Source organism: Sus scrofa, chromosome 8 (assembly GCF_000003025.6).
Source record: "Sus scrofa isolate TJ Tabasco breed Duroc chromosome 8, Sscrofa11.1, whole genome shotgun sequence".
In the NCBI taxonomy this organism is placed as follows: domain Eukaryota; kingdom Metazoa; phylum Chordata; class Mammalia; order Artiodactyla; family Suidae; genus Sus; species Sus scrofa.
The window spans coordinates 68,046,495-68,071,903 of record NC_010450.4 but is presented as its reverse complement, the minus strand read 5'-3'; the positions used below and the strand labels follow the sequence as shown (position 1 = coordinate 68,071,903).

General features: G+C 39.9%; 1 protein-coding gene across 10 annotated transcripts in view; it reads right to left on the bottom strand.

Moving 5' to 3' along the window:
- The window catches only part of SLC4A4 (solute carrier family 4, sodium bicarbonate cotransporter, member 4), a 408,259-nt gene that overhangs the window by 105,310 nt on the left and 277,540 nt on the right, over window positions 1–25,409 (bottom strand). For all 10 annotated transcript variants that reach the window (XM_021100503.1, XM_021100500.1, XM_021100504.1 and 7 more), the window contains 4 exon segments: window positions 10,520–10,677; window positions 3,825–3,912; window positions 1,056–1,210; window positions 325–438 (listed from right to left, as the gene is read on the bottom strand). In XM_021100503.1, the coding sequence (XP_020956162.1) occupies window positions 325–438; window positions 1,056–1,210; window positions 3,825–3,912; window positions 10,520–10,677 (515 nt within the window).

The window sequence follows — 25,409 nt, the reverse complement described above, 5'->3', positions numbered from 1 at the left end:
GCTGACCACCCTAACTAAAATGCTCATACATTTATCCCATTGCCAAACCCCCTACTTCTGCTTTATTTTGCCCCCAAAACTCAGCTCCTCCTTTCCTTATTTGCTCATCATTTGTCTCCCACCACTGTAATGAAAGACCCAGAAGAATGGGGGTTTTTCTGGAATTCCCTGTGCATCCAAGTCCTTGCCACTACTCGGTACACGGTAAGTGCTTGCTGGCTGACCAAAGGTGCAAACTGGTGAATGAGATGCTGATGAGAAGGTGAAGGAAATTCTGGTCAGACAAGGACCTCACGGAGGACGACGGAAGCATCCATCAGTTACCTGCCGGTGCGCTGCAGCTCCTCGCAGTCCGCGTGGCCTCCTCCTCCATGGCCTCCATCGTGGGGCGTGTCCCCATTCATCTGAACATTCTCTCCACCTGAGTACATATTCTTTCTAAGCAAGACAACAGAGCCCAAGAGACTATTAGCTTATTCCATCCACCTGACTCTTGGCTGGGTCGTGCACTCGCTAATGAAGAGATGGCCTAAAAACCCTTCAGGAGAAAGGTTATCATTTCCTGCTGCCATCTGCACAGGCAGCTCTAAGTCTTCGGTTAAGACCCAAGACAAATGACTCAATGAACAGAAAGTTGAATCAACTGTTGTGCTGTATAAGAGGGAAAGCGTCTCCCTTGGAAAATCACTGATTTCCAGAAAATGTGTCTCCTCTATTATCTCACCTCTTAACCTTTAAGATCTAAAGGGAGTCATCTTGAGTAAAGAGATCTTTCCATATATGGAGAGTCCTTGAACTATCCCCAAAGAATCTCTGCAGTGTAGTCCAGGATAAAAATCTTAGCGTCTGTAATCACTGAATAATATCACAGCATATAACACTCATTTTGCAGTGTAACGGACTGTCAAACCAAGGCACATGTGTCATTCATTTGAGAGAATGACTCAAGTTCAATGGAAACCTGAAAACATTTGGGCAGTGGCCTGAACCTATTCCTTTTCCAAACATAACCTCCCTCCCAGGGATGAAAACTCTCGACTGCCTGATACTCTCACCTTTTGTCGGATGACGGAAGACTCTTAGGAGGCTCTATCCTGATCGCTGGGTCCCATTCCCCGGGTGGCAGGACGATGACTTCGTCGAGGAACTCATCAATGCCCGCGATCAGGTCCTGCCTATCTTTCGCCTTATAAGCAATGTCGTGGAACACCTGCAGAAAGAGAAGAGATGTGTGGATCCAGCAAGAGGTTTCTCCACATGCCTCACATCACACCGACCCTGGAGAAGACAATCCATAATCCACGCTAACATTAACATAACCACACTCTCCTATTTTCCATTGTTCAGCTTGTCCCAAAATATTTCGGGATTCAGGTAATGAACTCAAAGAATATAGGTAGGGGCATGAGAAAACAGCTGTGTTTCTCTTATACTTTTTTTTTTTTCCTATCCATACCATACACCAACACTGCCTTTCATCTCCCGCTGGTATTACCAATACAGATAGAGTAGCCATGGAAGCCAGGTGAAAATGGTTTAAAGAAGATCATTTCCTGAAATAAAAACTACTGGAACAAACCAGTGCTTATAATTCAAGAAGGAAAAGTTCAAGCTGAGTGTTAAGACTGGGCTAAGACCCAAGCATTGCAGTTCTCAAACACACAAAAAAAATATGAGCTACTAAAAAAAGAGAAAAATCTGAGTATCTGAGTTATACTGACAACACATAAAGCAAAGGGCTCTAAGTGGGTGATCATCCATCTTTTTGCAAGGCAATAACAAAACTGTCCAAGGTAGCCAATGCTCCATGTCTTTTATGCAAATACCCAAAGAAGGAGCTTCCAGAACCTACATAATCTTCTTTGTCAATCCTTCCATTCTTCCAACCAAGTTAATGATCTGAAAGTGCTTTATACATTGCCTAAGCCTTTCATATCTCATAAGTCAAATTCATAAGTCAAATTCTTCCAGGAGAGAAGATGGCCTCTGTTCAATACCCTTGCCAATTCTTTTTTTTTGTCTTTTGTCTTTTTAGGGCCGCATGCATGGCATATGGAGGTACCCGGGCTAGGGGTCGAATCGGAGCTGTTGGGCCGGCCTATACCACAGCCACAGCAATGCCAGATCCGAGCCATGTCTGAGACCTACACCACAGCTCACGGCAACACCAGATCCTTAACCCACTGAGAGAGGCCAGGGATCAAACCTGCAACCTCATTGTTCCTAGTCGGATTCGTTTCCGCTGCACCACGACAGGAACTCCCCATCACCTATTCTTAAAGATCACTACTAAATCTCTTCTCCTCAACGAAAATTTAAAAAACTATCCAACAACATGCAATGGTCCGCCGGGGGTGGGGGGGTGTTGTAGGGTTGAGGGGAGAGCAATAGAAAGTGCCAGCATGTCATCTGCAGTGGACACAACTGGCCACAGCCAGTTCTCTTGCTACCTCCCCCTCTAGAAGCCGGAAAGTCAGCGTCACTCTTCCAAGCTCCCCTTCAGGTAAGAAGGGACAGTTCTGACCCAGGAGATAAAAGAAAAAGGGAGGCTTTAGAACACCTGTTAAAAGAAAGCAGCACAGCTACCATTACCCTGCCTTCTTCCTTCTGCCTTGAATACAGATGAGATGGCTGGAGTTGATGGCAGGAGCCACGTTACGACCACAGAGTAAGAGCCTGGACACTGGATTTATCACTAAGCAGTTGAGTTAAACCAATTCCAGCAACTACCTACTTCTAGATTTGGTAATATGTGAACAGAATAAACGCTAAAATGTTTAAGCCCCTCTAAGTCATATATTCTGTCGGCTGCAGCCCTAAAGCATTTCTAATTGGTATCTCTTAGAAAGAAGGATTTTTAAAACATGTGTGTATATATATGTGTATATATATATATATACACATATATATATGTATATATATGTACGTATAATACACACACACAGATATGTATACACACACAATAAATAAATAAAAGAATGCACTGAGATGCTTAGTTGCCTCAAGGAGAAAAACCAGCATAGCTATTCATCAATGCTCCTGGGTTAGGTAACCATCTGACCAAGTAGAACTTCCATAACCAAATGCCCTAGTCTCCACTTAACACATGGAGAAGCTAACGAATCCAGCAATGAGGCAAAAATGAAACATTTGGAAACAATATTAAGCTGGAAAGACACAAAAGCAGAAAGCAGTAATCCAATATTCTAAAAATATTTCTCCCACTATGAGACTAGTTTGGAGTTTTGTTATGTCTAAAATGTGCATTAGGATGTTGAAGGTATTATGAGGTGCGGCCACGATTCCAAAGTCCTAGAAACTCTGCAGTTAATGGTTGTTAATGCATTTTACTACATGGATTGTTTCTTCCCACAAGATAAGAAAACCATAAAAACAGGTACTTTCTGATACCTAAAGGAAAACAATGCATGATGCATTTTATTACGCATTATTTTATAGAATCCATCATTTCTGAAACAGTATCATTTAATATATGGACACGAGTTTCCAGAATGAATCTATTCAAGATTTTAAGAAGGTTTAATACAGTGACTTGAATTTTTTAAAGAATATTTCATAGACATCAGTTTGAAGAGCTGAAAATGTTTAGAAAAAGAAAGGAAAATATGTCTTATTCTAATGCAAAATTTACTGTTTGCAAATTGTCCAAAGTGGATATCAGTTCATTTACATGGATGACTGTACCTCTGGTTTAAAGAAGGCTAGTACCTACATAATTGTAATTGAGTGAACTGAAACAGCCCGCTCATAATATGAAAACACAAGGAGCTCATGCACAGATCACCATTGTCCCCACTCCTTACCTCGTCAGACATCAAGGTGGCAATGGCTCTGCCAATCTCATGGTAGGACTTGGCTTTCCCCTTAGGACCTAAGAGAATGAACAGGAACCTAATGGAAGAGGAAAGAAGCAAAGGCTGTAACACACATTTCAGCAGAACCAGTACACATCAAAACTGAGACATGTTTACCCTAATGCATAAAAAGGTTAGGTCTAGAATTCGTCTTTAACACAAAGGTAATATTCTCAGTAATATGAAAGACACACTTTCACACTTTCGTGAAACACAAACTGCTGTTCAGTTTACTTGGAAGCAAGGGAGAATTGAACATACACCTGAGAAGCTTCTTCACTGATTTATGAGTCTTTCAATCTTGTTTTTATAAACTTTCCTCTCGCTCCCTTTCTACTGACGTTCAGAATCTTTGGAGAAAACCTGTTAAGCACAATGACTAGAAGACTTGGTACATCTTCGGATTCGGTGGCTTTCCTTTACCCCATAAGGGTAGTGACAAATGATCCTCTCCATTCTTTTAAGAAGTATTTCTACTCAGAAGTGGCTGGGAGTCAGCACAGACCAAGTCCTCTTTTTTAAAAGTAAGCCACCTGCTGCCAGCCAAAATCAAGAAAAAGGAGATAAATTCAAAATAAAGCATCATTCACAGACAGTTAAAATTCTTTTACAGGCGTCCTCGTCTTCTTTTCCAAACATGTTTTCTTGATGCTCAAACACTGCTCCATGGTAAGTAGGTCCTGAAACTTGCAATCACGAGCTTATCTTGGACCTAAGGTCATCTCTTATCATGTTAGAAAGAATCCCTCACCCATTACAAGGGCAAAGATGCATGTCTCATCTGAGAAGTAGGAACCTGGATAAGTAAGTGAGTTTTTAAAAATATACAAAAGGAAACACTAGATAAATCCCTGCCTGGCTTATTTACAATTATGTCTTACCTAATGTGGAGGTAATGAGGACAATAAAAACCATCACCTTGTATGTTTACACAGCTTCTTAAAGCTTACAAAGCATTTCACATTCACACATCATTTAAACCCCAACAACCCTTCACAATAAGGATGGGTGTCTTATTCTTATTTAATGGTAAAGACACTTAGGCTCAAGGAAGTTAGCAGATGATGCCAAAGACTGTCCTTCTTATCTCCTGTTTTTTTCAGTACACAATTCTGCCTAATCACATCTGCCCAATCTATATACCAGGGTTGTGATTCCACAAAGAAAGGCTATCTAACTCTGAATCTAACTATGACTTCTATAGGTCACTCTGGGGAAAGATGTTGTGAATTCTTGGCTGAAGGCAAGAAATCTTAGGTTAAGATTTTATGGGACCAGAAATGGCTTAGAACTTTGGTTGGTTGATAATTTTTTTTTCCTTATTTATTCATATACCTTACTTCAAATAAGGAAGGACTCACAGAAAGTACTTTTCAAAGTATCAGGGTCCATTCCCAAATACCCTTGAATAGTCAATTTCTGTTTTTCAGAGTAAAACTCAATCCAAAGGGTGAAGGAAAAAAAAAAAGAAAAGAAAAAAACAGAAGAATGTAAGAAGGTAAATCTAAAAGTTTGATTACTCAGATTTTATACCAAAATAACCATAAAACTATTCAGTACTTATTTGCTTAGAAACCAGTTCTGGAGTGGAACAGTACACACACTTTCAAGTGTTATCTCAGCAGGTGAAATAGCAAAAGCAATCAGAGGGCACAAAAGTCTATTCAAGTATGAAGGAAGTCATTGTCAGAATTAGATTTAGTTACTCTAACTATTCTAATGTTTCTTCCTTTGAAGCAGGACCTAAATAATACACCACTACATACAGTATAATAGAGTTCCTTTTTTTTTTTTTTTTTTTTGGCCTTGCCCGCAGCATGCAGAAGTTCTCGGGGCAGGGACTGAACCTGAGCCACAGCAGTGATAACACTGAATCCCCAACCACTGGGCCACCAGGGAACTCCATAAAGTATCTCTTTATGACAGTACATAGCTTTTCTCTAAAAGGATGGACCACTGATTTGAGTACAACACACACACACACTAAAGGGAAATACAAACTCATCAGGCAACACCTACAGCACTGGTCCCATTTCCCAATCCTGTTTACCTGTCTACCAAGGGCCAGCTGTCAGGCAAGACAACACGGGCACAGCTTTAGGCAAAGGGGGGCAGATATGGTGCAGAAAGAGAAAATGCATAACACCTGGATGCTGTACTCAATACATGTTTAATAATGGATTTCTTTGCCTTTCAGTTTTTATTATTTCAGTGTATCTAAATATTAATTTCTCCATAATATGTAATATCTAAAACCTACCCAGAACCACTCTCTACCTCTTCCTGGTATTTCCATCACGATTAGAGTTTATAAATACAGATTATGGAAATGCACATTCATCAACTGACACATGAATTAATTATCAGCTTGACTATACAGCAACAAAGGCAAGATAGTGCCTTATTAGAAAGTAAGGAAAATACTCTTCGTCACTAGCAATCCTCAAATATAATCCTTGGCAGACAATGGGTAACTATCCCGAGAGCTGAGAGAGTAATGGATCCTCTATGTTCAATCCTAAGAGATGAGGGCATGTATTTTCTACAAATATTTACTCTGGTCTTTAGTAAAAAGTACCAAAGAATGAACGGCAGTAACAGACCAGCAGTGACCATAACATTTATTACAGCAATAAACCCAGTATATGAGTGCTGTAGTGTTTCACTAACCCAGACATAAAGGTGCAACACCACGTTCCTGGGTAATTTTTATTTTAAAAGTTACATATATATATATATATATATATATATATATATTCTTTTAATGGAAAATCACCAAGTGCCAAATAGAAATAAATTGTTACATATCAGTTTAATTTTTCACATTACTCCAGTCAGGAACTATCTAGTAAATCCATCTCCTTAAAATGATAGAAAAATCTGGCCACATACAAGCAGGAGGAAACATCACCTCAGGTCAAGAATTTGATCTGTAGCAAAGCAGACCCTTAAGAAGCTTCTAAGTTGAACTGCATTGTTGAAATGGGGTGTAGAGATCTGGGAAAACTAACAACACAGAACAACACGTCAAGTTGAAGTTCCTTCTGCCTGATACATGGTCTTTCCTCTCCCACCCTCAAAGAAGCAAAAACTGTTACAACTTTTATGATAGAAGTGCGTCCTGCCAAACTCAGCTTTTAGAATGTACTGAAAACTTCTGTCATGGCTCAAGCTGTTTTTTGTCAATGGACAGATGTTATTTTTAACCAGAAGCTTTTTTTCCTTATTAACAAATGAGAGTAAACATCACATTTGCGTGGCTGGAGAGGCACGGCCCATGTGGACAGCTCAGGGGAAATAATTAATTTAGGTCGCTGAGGTCTTTTTATTCCCTCCTAACTAGGAATAAGTCACACTTAGAATCTTCAATAGTGCCTGGTTGTCTCAAGAATTTTCAGGAGGCTTTTCTACTCTTACGCACTTTTCCAGACAACTAATCATGCCTGGAGAGGATGCCTCTAGCATCGCCACAACAAAAATAAGTACCAGATGATCTGTGTCTGGAACCAAGGGACTATACGCACATTCACAAAATAATTATAGGCAGAAACAGAACATAATATCACAAAAAGAGCCAGCCTTCCTAAACCACTCCATCTTTTCCGAAAGGATGTTCACCCCCCCCTTCCTGATATATCACAGCTATTTCTAAAATAAACTCAGCATGGACCAATCATTTACTCCCTCCTTTCAAAGCAACAGTGAATCAAATAACCCATTATTCATATTTAGCAGCTTTGGAAAGTGTGGCGAAACTGGAGCTCCTATAATCATGAGGACTACAGACCCACCATAACCAACCACACCACAGCTGGTAAACAGCAGCCAGCAACTGGGGTCATCACCCGGGACAAGACTGAACTAGCAGAACCTCCATCCCAAGTCCTCTAATAGAATTTCTTATGGTTTTGATGGTTAGGCACAAACAACTGCTTTTAGGCAAATCATTATTTATAACATAAAACATATATTAACTTACAATGGTAAAAAGGAGTAAAAACATTCTAATTTTTTAGAGGGATGAATATCTATTTGCCTTAGATGTGAAAATCAAGGTCAGAAAAGGACAAACCCATCAGGGGACTTTTATTCTTCTTCAGGGGAAAACCCTTAAGCATTTTATTCCAATCCACTCTGAGATCTCCTTGGGTTTTCCCTAAAGCCTGGCCTCGGAGTCAGAAATCTGCACTGACGGTGAATCTCCACTGTGACCTCCAACTTGCAACTGGAAAATGGGAATAATATTGATCCCTTCTGTGGCCCATAAACATGCTGAGTGGTGGCCTCTATGGACAGATGTAAGATGATAGCAAGCAGTGTCTGCAAGATGCTAAGAAAATCATACATGTAGCCCACCGAGTCAGCAAAGATCAAAGAACAGGGTTTCCTGGCTTTCACATGGGTGGCAAGAAGGAGAGAACACCCACCAAGTTGGTGGGAGGCCAGCTGAAAGCAGAAGGCGAAAACAGACCAACCCAAGGACAGAGTGGATAGAGAAACTTGTGAACTACACGAGGGGAGCACCTAGAGCCCCATTTCCTGAAAGGTGGATGGCAGTAATTCTATTTACTATAAACAGTAATAATAAGTATAAGTGAAAGAGCCTAACTTCCCTCCACCTTCAATAGGACAAAAAATGACTGTTGTTGTAAGATGTGCACAGAAACAGATTTTTCAGGTGTCCCTACAGGACCAGGGGATTGCGTGCATGGTAAAGCACACGGCTGAGTGCAGAGGCATCTTTCACAACGACTGAGCCCTCCTTGTGGGATTTCCTTTATTGGATTTCACAGGATGCAGCCACTGTAAATGGCCCCACATTACTCATGCACAAAAAAGCTAATGAGACTCCCTATTCAGTGATTATAGCTTCCCCTGCTTCAGAGGACAGCAAATGGATAAAACTATTTCCTGGAAAAATGTTAACATGCTAGGATATATGATTCAGATTATTGCCCTGAAATAGTTTAATGACATTATTGAATTCCATTCCCTTGAATTGCTTGAGCTCCTTTTCTTAATTCAAATGATGCTGATTTTGCCTAAGCCTAGTACCACCATGAGCTACAGAAGAAAATGAGCCAGACAGGAGCCGGTGATAAAAAGGGACACAAAAATATTCATGATTTGCTCCTCAATGAATCTGTTATTGTTAAATAAAAAGCCTTTGAAAATATTTGTAGCTTCAAGAGAAAAATAATAATAAAAATGAAAAAGCAAGAGCTCTTTAACACTTCTTGGCTTGTCTTTTTCTTTCCAGCTCCAGTAACGTTGGTCCAAAGAGACATAAATAAAACCATAGGGACACACAATCTGGACTTGGGCCACCATCTGAGTCAGCTAGCTGCTGGCCAGGTGACTGCTCAGATAGAACTGCAAGGCTCTGCTGGAATGTTTTCAGGCAAAAAGCTAATTTACAGAAAACACAAATCATGACAATCCCATTAATTGAATAAGCTAAGATCATCGATCTTTCCTTCTGCTATTTGTCCGATGACTGCTTATGTTATTCCTAGATTATAATATGACAAGTGTTATTCCTATTTTAAGTGTCTAAGAAGTACAAAAGTGGGGTTTAAAAAAAATGCCCATATGAGAAGAAAGAATGGCCTGTAATCTATAAATTGAGAGGCCTAAAGAAATGTTCTCCTCATCGTCCTCCTAAATTGGCTCAAAACAAACCTTGACCCCCCCCGCCCTTGGCTTGTGACTTTATCATGCTCAGACCATCTGAGATCACTGGGGATTCACAGCCCTACCTGCCCACCTGGGGAAACCTAAAAAGTCCCCTGCTCTTACTCTGGAACCCACAAAAGGCACTGCACCCCAAAAAGGTTCTATTTATATGGTCATTTTCTAATGTCAACCTAAAGATTATAAGCTTCTCTTTCAACTTTTCCTAAGCACAAGTGAAGCATTAACTTCTATTCACCTACTGCACTTCAGAAGTCAAGCTTTCCAACTCCTCTACTGAGCTCAGTTGCAGAGGGAAATAAAGAGGATGATTTCTAAGGTATTGTGCAGGGTAATGAGTACATGACTATAATAAGAGTAACAGGCTTCCTTTTAAAATAAAAATGTATGAGTCATAACACATAACAGTAAAGTGTGCAAATTTAAGTATACAGCTTAATGATTTTTACACGTGTACATATATATATAAAATGTACATACAGGACAATATATATAGATATGTATGTGTGTATACAGAGAGACATGTATGTACCCACTACCAACTTTCTGACAAAACATAGAGCAAACGAAAACAACTCTGACCATTTACTATCTATATGATCTTAGACGAGTTACTTAAACTCTCAGACTCAATTTCTTCGTTTATAAAATCCAGGTACCTATAGTCCACACTTTAAAGCAATTACTGTGAGGATTAAATAAGCTAAATCCATAAGAAACTATTACATGGTCCAATGAAATTATTATAATTGGTATCATTATTACTACTATACAAGTGCCAAGTCAACCTGATAGCATGAAAGAAAGTCAGAGTAAACCATTATTTCAGGTTAAGCTTTCCAACATGCTTGCTCTGGATGCAGCCTTATTCTATGGGTTCTCTGGCCTGAGGGAGAGGAGTTTTCCCTAGGACCACACGGTGGAACCCAGCAGGTCAGGGAGCAGCTTACCTTGTGGGCACAGGGACCTCAGTCAGGGCCCCCAGCATGACTGCCTGCTGTAGCCGAACAAAGGCAATAAAAGGAGAATCCAAGAAGTCGACCTCGCCAACAAGCACGTTGGAGGCTTCTGCATCACGTGGCAGTTTTTTCATGAACTTATTCTTCAGCTGCGTGGGAAGAGCCAAAAAATACAACTTATTTCCAGAGAAGGGAACTCAAAGGAATTCCTTTCTACATGAGTCTACACACGATTGGCAGGACCTAGCTATCCATTCTTCTATTATGTTTAACCATTCTATATTGTAATAAGCATTCCTCTGTACTTTGGAGTCAAAAATACAGAAGGTATAGTCACATGGTTTACATATAAGAATAATATGTACATATATAACTATTCATTTATTCACTCAATAAACATGTAGAGAATCCCCAATGAGCCAGGAACTGATCCAAGCCTCAGGGATAAGGGAGGCATCAATTAACTCCACATCCTCCTTGGGCACATATTCCAGCACTGGAGAAGTAAAATATGATATAAAGTAGTGATAAGTGCTGAGAAGGAAAAATAAAACACAAAAGAGGGTACTACTTCAGATAGGAAGGTCAAGGAAGGCCTCCAAAGAAATACATTTGACACTGGACAAGGGAACACACCATGAGGGACAAGCCAGGCAAAGATCTGGGCAAAGAACATTCTAAGCAAAGAGAATAGCAAATGCAAAGCCTCTAAGACAGGCAAGAGGCTTGGCAGTTATAGGAGAAGAAAGTAGGCAAGTACTGTGGGAGCTGAAGGGGCAAAAGAGAGAAAATGGCATGAAATGAAGATGCAGAGGGAGGCGGGCAAGTGGTAGGGACCTTGAAGGGCACAGTAAGGGGTTTGGGATGTTTTAGGTGGAAATTGCCTCCTAAAATTCAAGTAGAAATACAGAGTAGAAGACATAAATGTAGGAGATTTCACCATCTAAACAATATTTAGGACCATGGGATCAGATGAAACAACCTTAGATGGACAGAGAAGAGGGATAAGACCTAAACCCTGGGCTATTCTACCTTTTATAGGAATAAGAGGAGAGACTGGCAGAAGACATTGAAATAAAGCAGACAGCGAAGGAGGAGGAAAACCAGGACCTCATCAACCATTGGGGGAAGAGAGGGCTCAATCAGGAGAGTGTATCAGCTAAGGCAAAGGCTACTGCAAGTTTAAATAAGATGAGGAACTAAGAATGAACCAATGAATAGGGCAAGATGGAAGTGTTGGGTGATCCTGACAAGAGCTGTTACAGTGGACACCAGGCTACCCAGTCAAGAATGAGAGGTGAAAAAGTGCAGACAGGGCGTAGAGAGAATTCTTTGGAGAAAGGTTGCTACCAAGAAAAGCCAAGAATTAGGGAGGTAGGTGAAGGAAGGCACAGAATAGGGGATTTCCTAAAAATGGGAAACCTGATAACACTCTGGAATGTTTGTGAGAATGCCCTAGAAGAGATGGATGACTGCCGTAGGGGAAGGAGAATAACTGCAAAAGCAGCTCAAGCGACCCTGAACTACTGAGAAGAGTTACACCCACAGCACAGGGAGAGGGATTAGCTTCACACAGGCCAGAGAGCACAGCCATCCTAACTATGGAAGGCAGGCCATACAGGTACTGATGGGGGTGATCTGGGAGATTTGTGGGGTGAAGATGAGGGCTTCCAAAGACTCAGATATTTGCAGTGAAATACAAGCAATCTGATGGTGCAGAGGAGGAGGAGGGAGGTATCTGGGAGCCTGAAGAAAAAGGCAAAGGTGTAAAATGGGTTTCTTGGCCAGCAGCAAATGTTGCTTTAACCCATTCACTTTGAAAGCTTATCTTATACACTCACATCAATGGGCAAATCCTCTAGACAGAAAATCAATAAGGCAAATAGATCCTAAATGACACAACAGAAAAATTAGACTTCATTGACATTTTCAGGACATTACATCCAAAAAAAAAAAAAATATATATACATTCTTTTCAAGTGCACAAGGGACATTCTCAAGGACTGACCACATACTGGGGGCACGAAACTAACTTCAACAAATTTAAGAGTACAGAAATTATTTCTAGTATCTTTTCAGACCAAAATGGCATGAAACTAGGAATTAACCACAGGAAAAAAAAAATAAGAAAAAACTCTACATGGAGACCAAACATCATGCTACTAAAATACCAATGAGTCAATGAGGAAATCAAAAAGGAAATTAAAAAATACCTTGAGACAAATGATAAGGAAACCAACCATTCAAAATCCATGGAATGCCACAAAAGCAGTCCTTACAGGGAAGTTCATACCAACACAGGCCTTACTCAAAAAAGAAGAAAAATCTCAAATTGACAACTTAAGCCACTGCCTCAAAGAATTAGAAAAAGAAGAACAAACAAAACCTAAAGTCAGCAGAAGGAAGGAAATCATAAAGATCAGAAAGGAAATCAATAAAATAGAGATTCAAAAAACAATAGAAAAAAATCAAACCCAAGAGCTGGTTCTTTGAAAGGGTAATAAACAAAATTGACAAACCTCTGGCCAGACTCACCAAAAAGAGGAGAGAAAGAACCCAAATAAACAAAATAAGAAATGAAAATGGAGAAATGTCAATGGATACTTCAGAAATACAAAAAAATAAGAGACTACTATTAATAATTATATGCCAACAAATTTGACAACCTAGAAGAAATGGACAACTTTCTAGAGACTTACAGAGCACCAAAATTGATTCAAGAAGAAATAGATCAACTGAACAGATTGATCACTAGAAATGAAATTGAATATGTAATAAAAATACTCCCTATAAACAAAAGTCCAGGATCAGATGGCCTCACAGGTGAATTCTACCACACATACAAAGAGGAACTGGTGCCCCCTCTTCCTTAAACTTTTTCAAAAGGTTGAAGAAGAAGGAACATTCCCAAAGACATTCTATGATGCCACCATCACCCTAATTCAAAAACCAAAGATACCACCAAAAGAGAAAACTATAGGTCAATATCTTTGATGAATATAGATGCAAAAATTCTCAACAAAATTTTAGCCAACCAAATCCAGCAACATATAAAAAAAGATCACACACCACCACCAAATGGGATTCATTCAGATTCACAAGGATGGTTCAACATATGCAAATCAATCAATATCAGAAACCACACTAACAAAAGAAAAGTCAAAAACCACATGATCATCTAAATAGATGCAGAAAAAGCATTTGACAAAGTCCCTATCTATTCATGAAAAAAACTCTTACCAAAGTGGGTACAGAAGGAACATACCTTAACATAATAAAAGCCATTTACGACAAACCCACAGCAAATATAATACTCAATGGAGAAAAGCTGAAAGCCTTCCCACTAAAATCTGGAACAAGACAAGGATGCCTACTCTCACTTTTATTCAACATAGTATTGGAAGTCCTACCACAGCAATCAGACAAACAAAAGAAATAAAAGGTATCCAAATTGGAAGAGAAGAGGTAAAATTGTCACTGTATGCAGATGACATGATACTATGTATAGAAAACCCTAAGGATGCCACACAAAAAGGACTCAAACTAATCAACAAATTCAGCAAAGTAGCAGGAAACAAGATTAACATTCAGAAATCAGTTGCATTTCTGTATACTAAGAATGAAATATTAGAAAAGGAATATGAAAATACAATACCTTTTAAAATTGCACCCCCAAAAATTAAACACTTAGGAATATACCTGACCAAGGAGGTGAAAGACTTACATGCTGAGAACTATAAAATTAAAGGAAATTAAACAGGATTCAAAGAAATGGAAAGCTATTCCATGCTCCTGGGTTGGAAGAATTAATATCATAAAAATGGCCATACTACCCAAACCAATCTACAGATTCAGTGCAATCTCTATCAAAGTACCCATGACATTTTTCATAGAATTAAAACAAACGATCCAAAAATTTATATGCAACCACAAAAGACCCAGAATTGCCAAAGTAATCCTGAGAAACAAAAACCAAGCAACAGAACAAGGGTGGGGGAAAAAATGTAATGTATATAACTTGATCCCCTTGCTGTACAGTGGGAAAATTAAAAAAAAAAAAAAAAACCAAGCAGGAGGCATAACTCTCCCAGACTTGTAGCAACATTACAAAGCCACAGTAATCAAGATAGTGTGGTACCAAAACAGACCTATAGACCAATGGAACAGAATAGGAAACCCAGAAATAAACCCAGACACCTGTGGTCAATTAATCTTCAACAAAGGGGGCAAGAATATAAAATTGGAAAAAGAGTCATTTCAGCAAGTGGTGCTGGGAAAACTGGACAGCCACATGTAAATCAATGAAACTGGAACACACCCTCACACCATGCACAAAAATAAACTCAAAATGGCTGAAAGACTTAAACATAAGACAAGACACCATCAAAATCCTAGAAAAGAACATAGGCAAAACACTCTTTTGACATCAACCATACAAATGTTTTCTTAGGTCAGTCTCCCAAGGCAAGAGAAATGAAAGCAAAAATAAACCAATGGGACCTAATCAAACTGACAAGCTTTTGCAAAGCAAAGGAAGCCATTAAAAACAAAACAAACAAACAAAAAAAAAAGACAATCTATGCAATGGGAGAAAATAATTTCAAATGAAGCAACTGACAAGGGCTTAATCTCTAAAATATACAATTTATACAACTCAACAGCAAAAAAACCCCAATAACCCAATTGAAAAATGGGCAAAAGGCCTGAACAGACATTTCTCCAAAGAAGATACCCAGATGACCAACAAGCACATGAAAAAATGTTCAATATCACTAATTATCAGAGAAATGCAAATCAAAACTACTTTGAGATATCACCTCACACCTGTCAGAATGGCCCTAATTAACAAGTCAACAAATAAAGGCTTGAAGTGTGTGGAGAAAAGGGACCCCTCCTGCACTATTGGTGGGAATGTAAATTGGTACAACCACTGTGGAAAACAGTATGGAGGTTGCTCAGAAAACTAAACAGAGAACTACCATATGACCCAGCAAACCCACTCTTGGGCTATATCCAGACAAAATTTTCATTAAAAAAGATACATGCACCCCTATATTCACAATAGTGAATAGTGCTGACATGGGAACAACCTAAATGTCCATCGATGGATGAATGGATTAAGAAGATGTGGTTCATATACACAATGGAATACTACTCAGCCATAAAAAAGAAAAAAACAATGCCATTCACAGCAACATGTATGAGACTAGAGACCCTCATACTAAGTGAAGTAAGTCAGAAAGAGAAAGACAAATACCATATGCTATCACTTATATCTCGCATCTAATATATGGCACAAATGAACCTTTCCACAGAAAAGAAACTCATAGACTTGGTGAACAGACTTGTGGTTGCCAAGGGAGGGAATAGGATGGACTGGGAGTTTGGGGCTAATAGATGCAAACTATTGCATTTGGAGTGGATAAGCAAATGAAATCCTGCTGTATCACACAGGGAACTGTATCCAGTCACTTGTGATGGAACATGATAGAGGATAATGTGTGAAAAAGAATACATATATGTATGACTGAGTCACTCTGCTGTACAATAGAAATTGACAGAATACTGTAAATCAATTATAATGGAAAAAATAAAAATCTAAAAAAAGAAAAGAATAGGTGTTATTCATTCCTTTCCCCCGCTCCCAACTTCCACTTAAAATAGGATGGTTCAAGCATCCTTCAGTAGATAGGAAACATTTCCCAACAGCTTAAGAAAAACATCCCAACAATCATAAAAGCATAGAGATAAGGATTTTGCAGGACGCTAAGAAAGACACAGACTTTGGATACATACTTATCATCAATATGAATATCTCTTCCCTCAAATCAAAAGTTACTGGAGCGTTTTTTTTTTTTTTTTTTTTTGCCATGGATACTTGCTGATATAGAAAGTGGCAGGCATGGCCCAATTTTCCTCAATGATAAAAAATTATAATACCATTTTATTTTCAAGTTTCCATTTGAAGAGTTCTTAACTAGGGAAAATAAATGCCATGAGAACTGATTCCCCCAAACTCCACCATCCTCGGTAGCATTTTTATAGGATTTTTGCCTTTAATTTGGTACTTCATAGAAGAAGAAAGTTGTGAGGCAAAAAAACTAGGAAGTTGGGGCTAATAATTTAGTGTAAAAAATTAACAACAACAAAAAAAGCAAAGGGGAGATATATATTTTTAGATGTTAGGAACATGACTATTTCAGGCTTCTCCAAAGTTTATCCCATTAATCCTCTAAGAAATACTAATATTAAAAAAAAATCTGTTTACATTCTACAGATATGAAAAGAACAGCCATGGGAAGGAAATAAAAGCATCAAATTGCCAACATTGTTATTGTAGCCTAAGGAAGTTAATAGTAATGAATTGTTCCCTATAATAATGTTGAGTGGGGCATAGTCAAGTGGCCCAAAGGCAGAACAAAATATCACTGCTGGAGTCATCTTCCACCTCAGGACACGAAGCCCTATAATAATCCAATTACTTCCCATTTTCTCCAGCACACTTTGCTCTGGGTAAGCAGGTCATCTGATCATCATCTCTGTTTTATATACTTAGACTCTCAGACTTCCTATCAGAAACTACCCTCTCCTCATTTCTACCTTTTCTAAACCTCCTTCAGGGCTCAGAACAAGCCTTTCTACCATGGCAGCCCACTTCCTTGGGCCTCCCAGAAACACTCATTTCTGAGTCATCCTTTTGCCAAAGGTTGAAGTCTTTTCCCCGAGTTGCTTGAGGGTTAGAACAATGTATCTCCTTGGTATGCAACGCTTACTCTTACACATAATAAATATCCTGAATGAAAGGAATGAACTGGAGGAGCACTAAAAATCAGACCACAAGACTATCACATTCGCAGGAAAGTTAGTGCGGTTGTAAAGGCTCCTTCTAGGACATACCAGCTACATCTGGATCGATCACTAGGCAACTACCTGACTCAGAACACATGCAGAATCTTTCACAGGTGATTACAGACTTGCACAAAATGTTTTACTAGGACTAGAGTACCTTTCCTGAGATGTCTGTACCACCCTGGAAAATAGAGAGTATATTTTTAATGCTAAAGGAACTGTATTTTACGCTCTGAAGAGAAGCAGTTATAAAGATATGTTCCTTTAGATCAGCAATACCTCAAAACTGCGTTTCTGGAATACTAGTGTCCTCAGAGATGCTAACAGCTATTCTAAAATAAAAAAGTGTGGTGCCTGAGGTGACCCAGAACTTAGTCCTTAGATGGCTCTCTTCTGTCTAACACCCTCCCTGGTTATGTCAAGTCCCATGGCTCTAAAGACTGTCTATATACAGATGACTCATAAATCTGTATCTTCAGCCAGGACCTCTTCCCTGAACTCCAGTCAGTCCTACAACACCTCTACTTGGATTCCTAACAGGCACTGCTAGCTTCACAAATCCAAAACTGAGCACCCCCGACAGGGCCTCAGAACTGGCTCTTCCCAGCATCTTCCTCATCTGGTTAACGGCAACTCCATTCTTCCATTGCTCGGGCCCAAACCTGCTGTCATCTTTGACACATCTCCTGCTCTCGCATCCCATGTCCATTCTATCAGCAAATCCTGCTGGACCCACATTCAAAGTATATGCAGATCTGGGAATTCCCATCGTGGCTCCGTGGTTAACCATCCGACTAGGAACCATGAGGTTGCGGGTTCGATCCCTGGCCTTGCTCAGTGGGTTAACGATCAGGCGTTGCCGTGAGCTGTGGTGTAGGTCGCAGACGCGGCTCGGATCCCAAGTAGCTGTGGCTCTGGAGTAGGCCGGTGGCTACAGCTCCAATTGGACCCCTAGCCTGGGAACCTCCATATGCCACGGGATCGGCTCAAGAAAAGGCAAAAAGACAAAAAGACAAAAAAAAAAAAAAAGTATATGCAGATCTGGCCATTTCTTGCCACCTTCACTCCCACCGCCCTGGTCTGTATTCTGGTCATCTCTCCCCTGGGTTTTGGCACTGGCCTCCTGGCTGGATTATCTGTTGCATCCTTGTCCCCCGTCTACTCTCCAAAGCAGCCAGAGTGTAACAATCAGGAGTCAGAGCCTATCACTCCTCTGGTCAGAACCCTCTGCTGGCCCCCAGAGAAGGGGGAAGGTAAGGTCTCTGTGACAAGCCACAACCTTGGCATCATCTAGCTCCCCATCAGCTCTGCTCTCACTTCCGGCACTCTATCCCAGTCACACCTGCCACTCCAGCCCCCAAGGCCACCTTCCACACGCCCAGCACACTCTTACCTCAGGGCCTTTACATCTGCCGCTGCCCCCAAATGTACTCTCTGTGGGGCTCCCCTCCCTCACTTCCTCAGATCTCCATTTCAGTCACTTTCTCACCAATGAGACTTTCCCTGGCCACATGAGTTAAAATTTCAACCTCCCCCTCCCCACAGATTCTCCTTGCTCCTCCTTCCTGCCTTATTTTTTTCTGCTTTGTATTACTGCAGTCAAACATGCTGCATGTTCTATCTAACTTTTTATCACCTGCCTCCCCACGAGAATGTAAGCGCCCCAACAGAAGGAGTATCAATCTCTTTCGTTCAGTGTGTGGTATCCCTAATACCTAGGAGAAAGGTTGAATAAATATGTGTAGAAGGAATGAATGGTGGTTACTATTTCTGATCTTCCCAGTATGCTCTTCTGACCCCTCTCTTGAAGCACTACTTTCTGGGCACCCACAACCCCCCGGGCCATCTAAGTGGACAAAAGGCCTAGATATGGCCTGTCTTAGTATTCCACCCTGATACTTGACTGTCAAGATGATGCACCACCAACTCAGGACCAAACCCTTTTGGAAATTACATTCCTCTAAACACATGTGAGTTCCCTTAGTGGCGCCAAAGGATGGATTGCAGCCACCAATCAGGCGACCAACCTTTGGAAAATTAACATTCAAATGTCTAAACACCCATGTGCACGCTTTTAGCGGAGGTGGTTCGCCTCTGCGATGAAAGGGCCTATCATAGGACTGTCCTCACCAGGAGAGAATGAGGTAACCACCCAAAACGAAACACAGAAAGAAAAACGGACAAAGAGGGAGATTGCCGAGTCCCCAGCCCCAGGCCCTGAGGTCTTGTGGCTTCTCCACTCTGTGAGCTCATCCAGAATTCTTACTAGTTACATAAGCCAGAAGTTCTGTCTGGGCCTTAAGTTAACTTAAAGTAGTTTCTGTCCACTGCAGCCCAGACGCTTCACAAAGGTGTGTCTGTTAAATGAACTTGAGGACTACCACATTAAATGAAATTAAATAAGTTTCTATGCTATACACTGTCTCAGAGCTTTGAATATGCCTGTACGCCCAGGAATGATTTATCTCCCACTTGGAGATAAATATGGTACATTATCATATGAAAACCGATTTTTAAATGTCACTTTGGGCAGAAAGTTTTAAAAAAGTCATCTCCCTTTTAATCCCACTCCACTGAATTACCTTCAGACTTCATGGATGTCTGCAGTGTTCAAGGTCTAAGAGGGGGTACCGCAGAGACCCCTATTCTCCTGAAGTTTACAGTTCAAGAAAGAGAAGCAAATACAGAAATAGCTCTAATGGGAGTTCCCTGGTGGCCCAGCAATTAAGGATCTGGCATTGTCACTGCTGTCTCAGGGCACTGCTGAGGCACAGGTTTGATCCCTGGCCCTGGAACTTCTGTATGCCATGAGCGTCGCCAAATAAGGAAAAAAAAAAAAACCAACAAAAAAAAAGAAATAGCTATAATCAGAAGGTATATTATTTAATGGGAGATCACAAAATGCAGCCATCACACCTGGCAACAGAATTCAAGGAAGGCTCATCTAAGAATCAAGGTTTAAAGATCTCACTCATAAAAGTGGGCTCATCAAATCCTGATTCACATAGGTTCTCTTTTTCAAGTACCACAATAATATCTGATAAAGGAAAAAGTAATGACTGAAGTATAAAAACTGATTCTAGGCTTCCATAATAAAATGCAAACAGTAACAAAATACTAAGAAAACCCTGTCAACATTAAAGAGAACAGTGAAGCGTAACCTAGGAATCACAAAGAATAATAAAAGATCATGAAAACAAGAACAGAATCTAAGGCTTTCAGGTCAGGTCAGGTTAAAGATCATCCTGTAAACTCATCTGGATTGAATTTCACAGAGAAAGCTTGACATTCCTTTCTTATAGATCATTAGTTGATTCTCTGAGGGATACCCGGCCTGGACTTTATGCAGGGCCAACTCTGAAACCCACACAGTGAGGAAAAGAGTCTTTTAGCCAAACTCCATTCCAAAGAAATGGACTTCAAAGGGCTGCCATGCAGAGGTTCAACTGGTAAAAGATACCAGCTCAACAAGCTGGGGTTCCTACTTGAGGTTCCTGTTTACTAGCTTGTATTCTTTCTTCCAAAGTGAGGTCTTGCTATAAAATTACTCAGAAGTATATGGTTTGCCCTCTATCATCAATGCTTACTTACTCTCAGAATTTCTCAACCTTCCTTTGTGAGTGACTTTCTAACAAGCCAGTGACCAAGGTACTAAAATAACAAGAAACTAGAGATTATGAATGGATAAAGCAGAGCAAGTGGACTGATTATAATAGTGATGGCTTCCTGGGGATGACCACTTCATGTGATGATGGGCAAGTTGCTCATACACAAGTGAAATGCATCACATACATCTAACTGAAAAAAATCTCAATCTTCAATACTCAGGTCTTAGATTCTCCTGCCCTTTCCTATGAAAACTGTATATTTCAGGTTTTCTATATGGCACCTGTCACAATATAACTCTAATCGACCTCTCTTTTTTGGGTTTTTGTTTGTTTGTTTGTTTGTTTTTGCTTTTTAGGGCCACACCTGCCACATATGGAAGTTCCCAGGCTAAGGCTCAAATCCAAGCTGCAGCTGCTGGCCTACACCACAGCCACAGCAACACTAGGTCTAAGCTGTGTTGTATCTGGGTCTACAACCTATACCTCAGTTCACAGAAATGCTGGATCCTTAACCCACTGAGCAAGGCCAGGGATCAAACCTGCGTCCTCATAGTCAGGTTCATTACCCACTGAGCCACAACGGGAACTCCTAACTCTAACCAATCTTGATTGACTGGGATAATATCATGTCCTCCTAACCTCCTTACCATCACCCTTAGACCTGCAGCATCACCTGGAAGGCAGGTCCAAGCGATCACACTATTCCTCAGTCAGTAGGTGAGTATTTAAACCCCACCTCCTTTTCTTTGCCATTGTTAGCACATGTTAAAGTAAGTACAGTAAAGTGTAATTTACAACCAAGAGTACTCATGGCTTGTCATTTATGTCTGATTTATTAGAAGGTGACACTATAGGCTGTTCAATGCTCTTACTACAAGTGATTTTTAAAAACCATCTAAGCTTGAGTATAATTTCTCAGTGTTAATCCAAAGCTTACACCTATTCTCCTCTCCAGAAGAATGATTTCAATCTTCCTATCTTGTACTTATTCTCAATTCACCCTGCTTACTGCCTCATGTCAACAGGCTAACATCCACCTGTTTTCCTGAGCAAAAAAGCTTATTCCTGGCTTATTTATTTATTTATTTTTTTTAGCAAGGTCGCACCTGTGACAGATGGAAGTTCCTGGGCTAGGGGTGGAATCAGAGCTGCACCATAATGCCAGATTCTGTGGTCTCTGCTGAAAGTTGCAGCAACACCGAATCCTTAACCCACTGAGCGAGGCCAGGGGATTGAACCTGCATCCCCACGGAGACTATGTTGGGTTATTAACCCACTGAGCCACAGTGGGAACTCCTTTTGCAGCTTTTTCACTGGTGTTCTTCCCTCTCTTCTTTTCTTCTTGGCTTATTTTCTCTTCTTTCTGCTGATTTCCACCTTACATTCTCTCTGAAAATTACTAACTCCTATTCTTCCCCAAACTCATCTGTTAAGCTCAAGTCATTCTAGGTCACCCTAGTACCATGTTCCTCCAGTGCAAAGGTATCTGTGTTAGTGGTAAAGTAAGGTCATCATACTTACCGGTTTGGTGATATGTATGACAGCCTCAGTTTACCCCACTGTCCTGGGGCAATTATTCATATTACCTTCCTTCACTCTCAAAAGTGTCTTGGGCTAAGAAATATATATATATATATAGTCACCCTACATTTTAATCTCACTGAGGTGGCCTCCTGAGCAGTGTCTAGGATATGGCATTAGAAAATAATTATATGCTGTGGAAAACTATGATTCAAGAAACTCAAAAGTATGAGGCAAGGTCTAGATAAAATAACATCTTAATAAATTATGCTCTCTGAGTATGAATTTATTTGTTTATTATATGCAAACATATTAACTGTTAGGATGGGGGAAAGTGTTCTCTCCCTCACCATAAGTGAGATGGTTCTGCCTGTGCCCACTCCCTTTTTTTGCACATTGGGAAAAGTGGCTAATTTGATGGATCAAAGTTTGACAAATTCACTGAGACTTTTGCTAATGAGAGAGTTGCAATGCCTTGAAGACAAGAAACAAGATATTTTCTCCTACTGCAAGACGAATGGAAAAAAGAGACTTTACATTTTAATCCATGTGACTGGTTCAATAAGGAGACTCAGAGTCAGTTTCATATGTTCAACTATACTTCTCTATCACAACTCATGTCTCTTAGGTCTGTCGATCCCAGAATTTAGATTCTGTATGGGTGGTTTTAAGTGTGGAGCTGTATATTTGATGAACTAGAAATTTCCAACCTAAATGATGTCTAAGAGACTTCACTCCCAACTATTAAAAACTAGCTTTTATCACAAAAACCCTTCCAATAAGAAAAACAGAAGGGCTAGATTTCTCTAATTTGTTTAAAGGAATCAGAAAGTTACTATGGCATTGAAAACCTAAGGAGCCAATGTCCCTGAAGAAAGAAACTGCATAAAGGTGAGGTTAAATTCAGCTCTGATTTTCTTCTAAAGGCATTTGATGATTCCTAAGTAGCTGTAGAGATTCAGAAACTGTGCAGTGCCTTCAGTAGTCTTAAAGTGATGGGTAAACATGCCAGGCATTCAGTTGGGACCCTTAAAGTACAAGACTCAAGGCAAAACAGCAAACTAATAATAAACCAACCTTCATAAAGACTGAAACACAGCTCCCAATCAGCTCAATTCCAGACTAAGTATTAAGTTGGCCTGCCCTTAGACTAAATGCCAGCCAAAAGCAAAAGAAATAATCTTTGAAGAAAGATAATATTATCCAGAATATCAAATTAGCTATATAGATTATCTAACATTCAATGAGAAATAACTAGGCATACTAGTAGACAAGATCAAATGACTAGAAACCAAGACCAAAAAAAAAAAAAAATCCCAGAAATTAGAAACAAATTTAAAGGAGCCACATATTATAGTCATCAAAGATAGACTATGAAATAACAGTAATATTTTTTAAATACTAATGAGATGGAGAATTTCAGCAGAATCCATTTGAAAAACAAACCAGATGTCCTAGAGATCAAAATATATACAAGTGACTTGCTAAAGTCAATATTATTCATAATATGAAAACAGGATATCAAAATTCATGAAATGCAGCTAAACATCTGTAGTGAGTACAATTCATAGCCTAAGTGCAAATATTTCAAAAGAAGAAAGCTTAAGTTTGATGATCTAAATGTATACCTTAAGAAATAAGAATAAAACAGCAAATGAAATTCCAAGAAGGTGCAAAGGAGCAATTAAAAAATAAGAAATCATGACATTAAAAAACTGTTGGTCATGTTCTATTTCATAACCTGGAAGACCATTATACAGGTGTGTCCACATTATAAAAATACTGCAAGTAGATTACATACATCACAAATATATTTTAGCTTAATAAAACAATTACACTACAATAAGTGTCTTTTTTAATGCTTTTTAGGGCTGAACCTGTGACATATGGAAGTTCCCAAGCTAGGGGTCCAGTCAGAGCTGCAGCTGCCAGCCTGCACCACAGCCATAACAACATGGGTTCCGAGCCCATAGCTCACAGCAATGCCAGATCGTTATCTCACTGAGCAAGGCCAGGGATCAAACTCGCATCCTCATGGATAGTAGCTGGGTTCGTAACATGCTGAGCCATAATGGGAACTCCTACGATAAGTGTCTTAATAAATAAACTGTTATTTCATTCCAACCCTGCTTACATGTAATGTTCCCTTGGCAGGAAATATTTAAAACAAACAAACAAAAAATAAGGATAGTGAAAAACTAAAACTGTATTCTAGAGCCTGAACTCATAGGTCCAAGGCTTTTGTAAATGTTAGAAGATAAGAGATAAAATGCCTAGCAAGATACAAAAAACTATGGAGCTCACTGTTCTCCCCCCTTCTTTTGAGTTTCTCCAACGTGGAAAAGTAAGCTTCCCTATTCCCTTCTCTCTACCTACCATGCATAAAGGGGAGCCCACCTGACTGTGCTGTGTTGGAGGTGATATATTCCCACCTTTATCTTCTAATGCTATACAAACCCAAATATCTCACTACTCAACATAAATATAATATAACCTAATCCAGAATACATCCCTCAGGTTAAAATTAGCCCCCACCAGGGCTGGGAAGAAGAAGCAGTCCAACAAAAAGCAGCCTTACGAAAACTAATCCCTGGGATAATTTTGAAATAGATCTGACCTACCCAGAACGATGTGTATATATTTGGAACATATCTACCCTCTCAAATTCTGGGGCTCCTGAAGTATGATGGGCGGAGACTGGTGCCTTGCCTGTCTGGCCTTTATGATTAATTGAAGACTATCTCTGTTGCTCATCTTCCCCCAACTTTCCAGCACCCTTCTCATCCTACATCCAAGGAAGAAGAGAACTGATCTGAACTAAGCAACTCCTGAGCCAATTAGGCTACACTAGCTTTTCTTGAGTACTAGGAAGAGATTTTTTATGGAAAGCTCTGTTCTGGCCT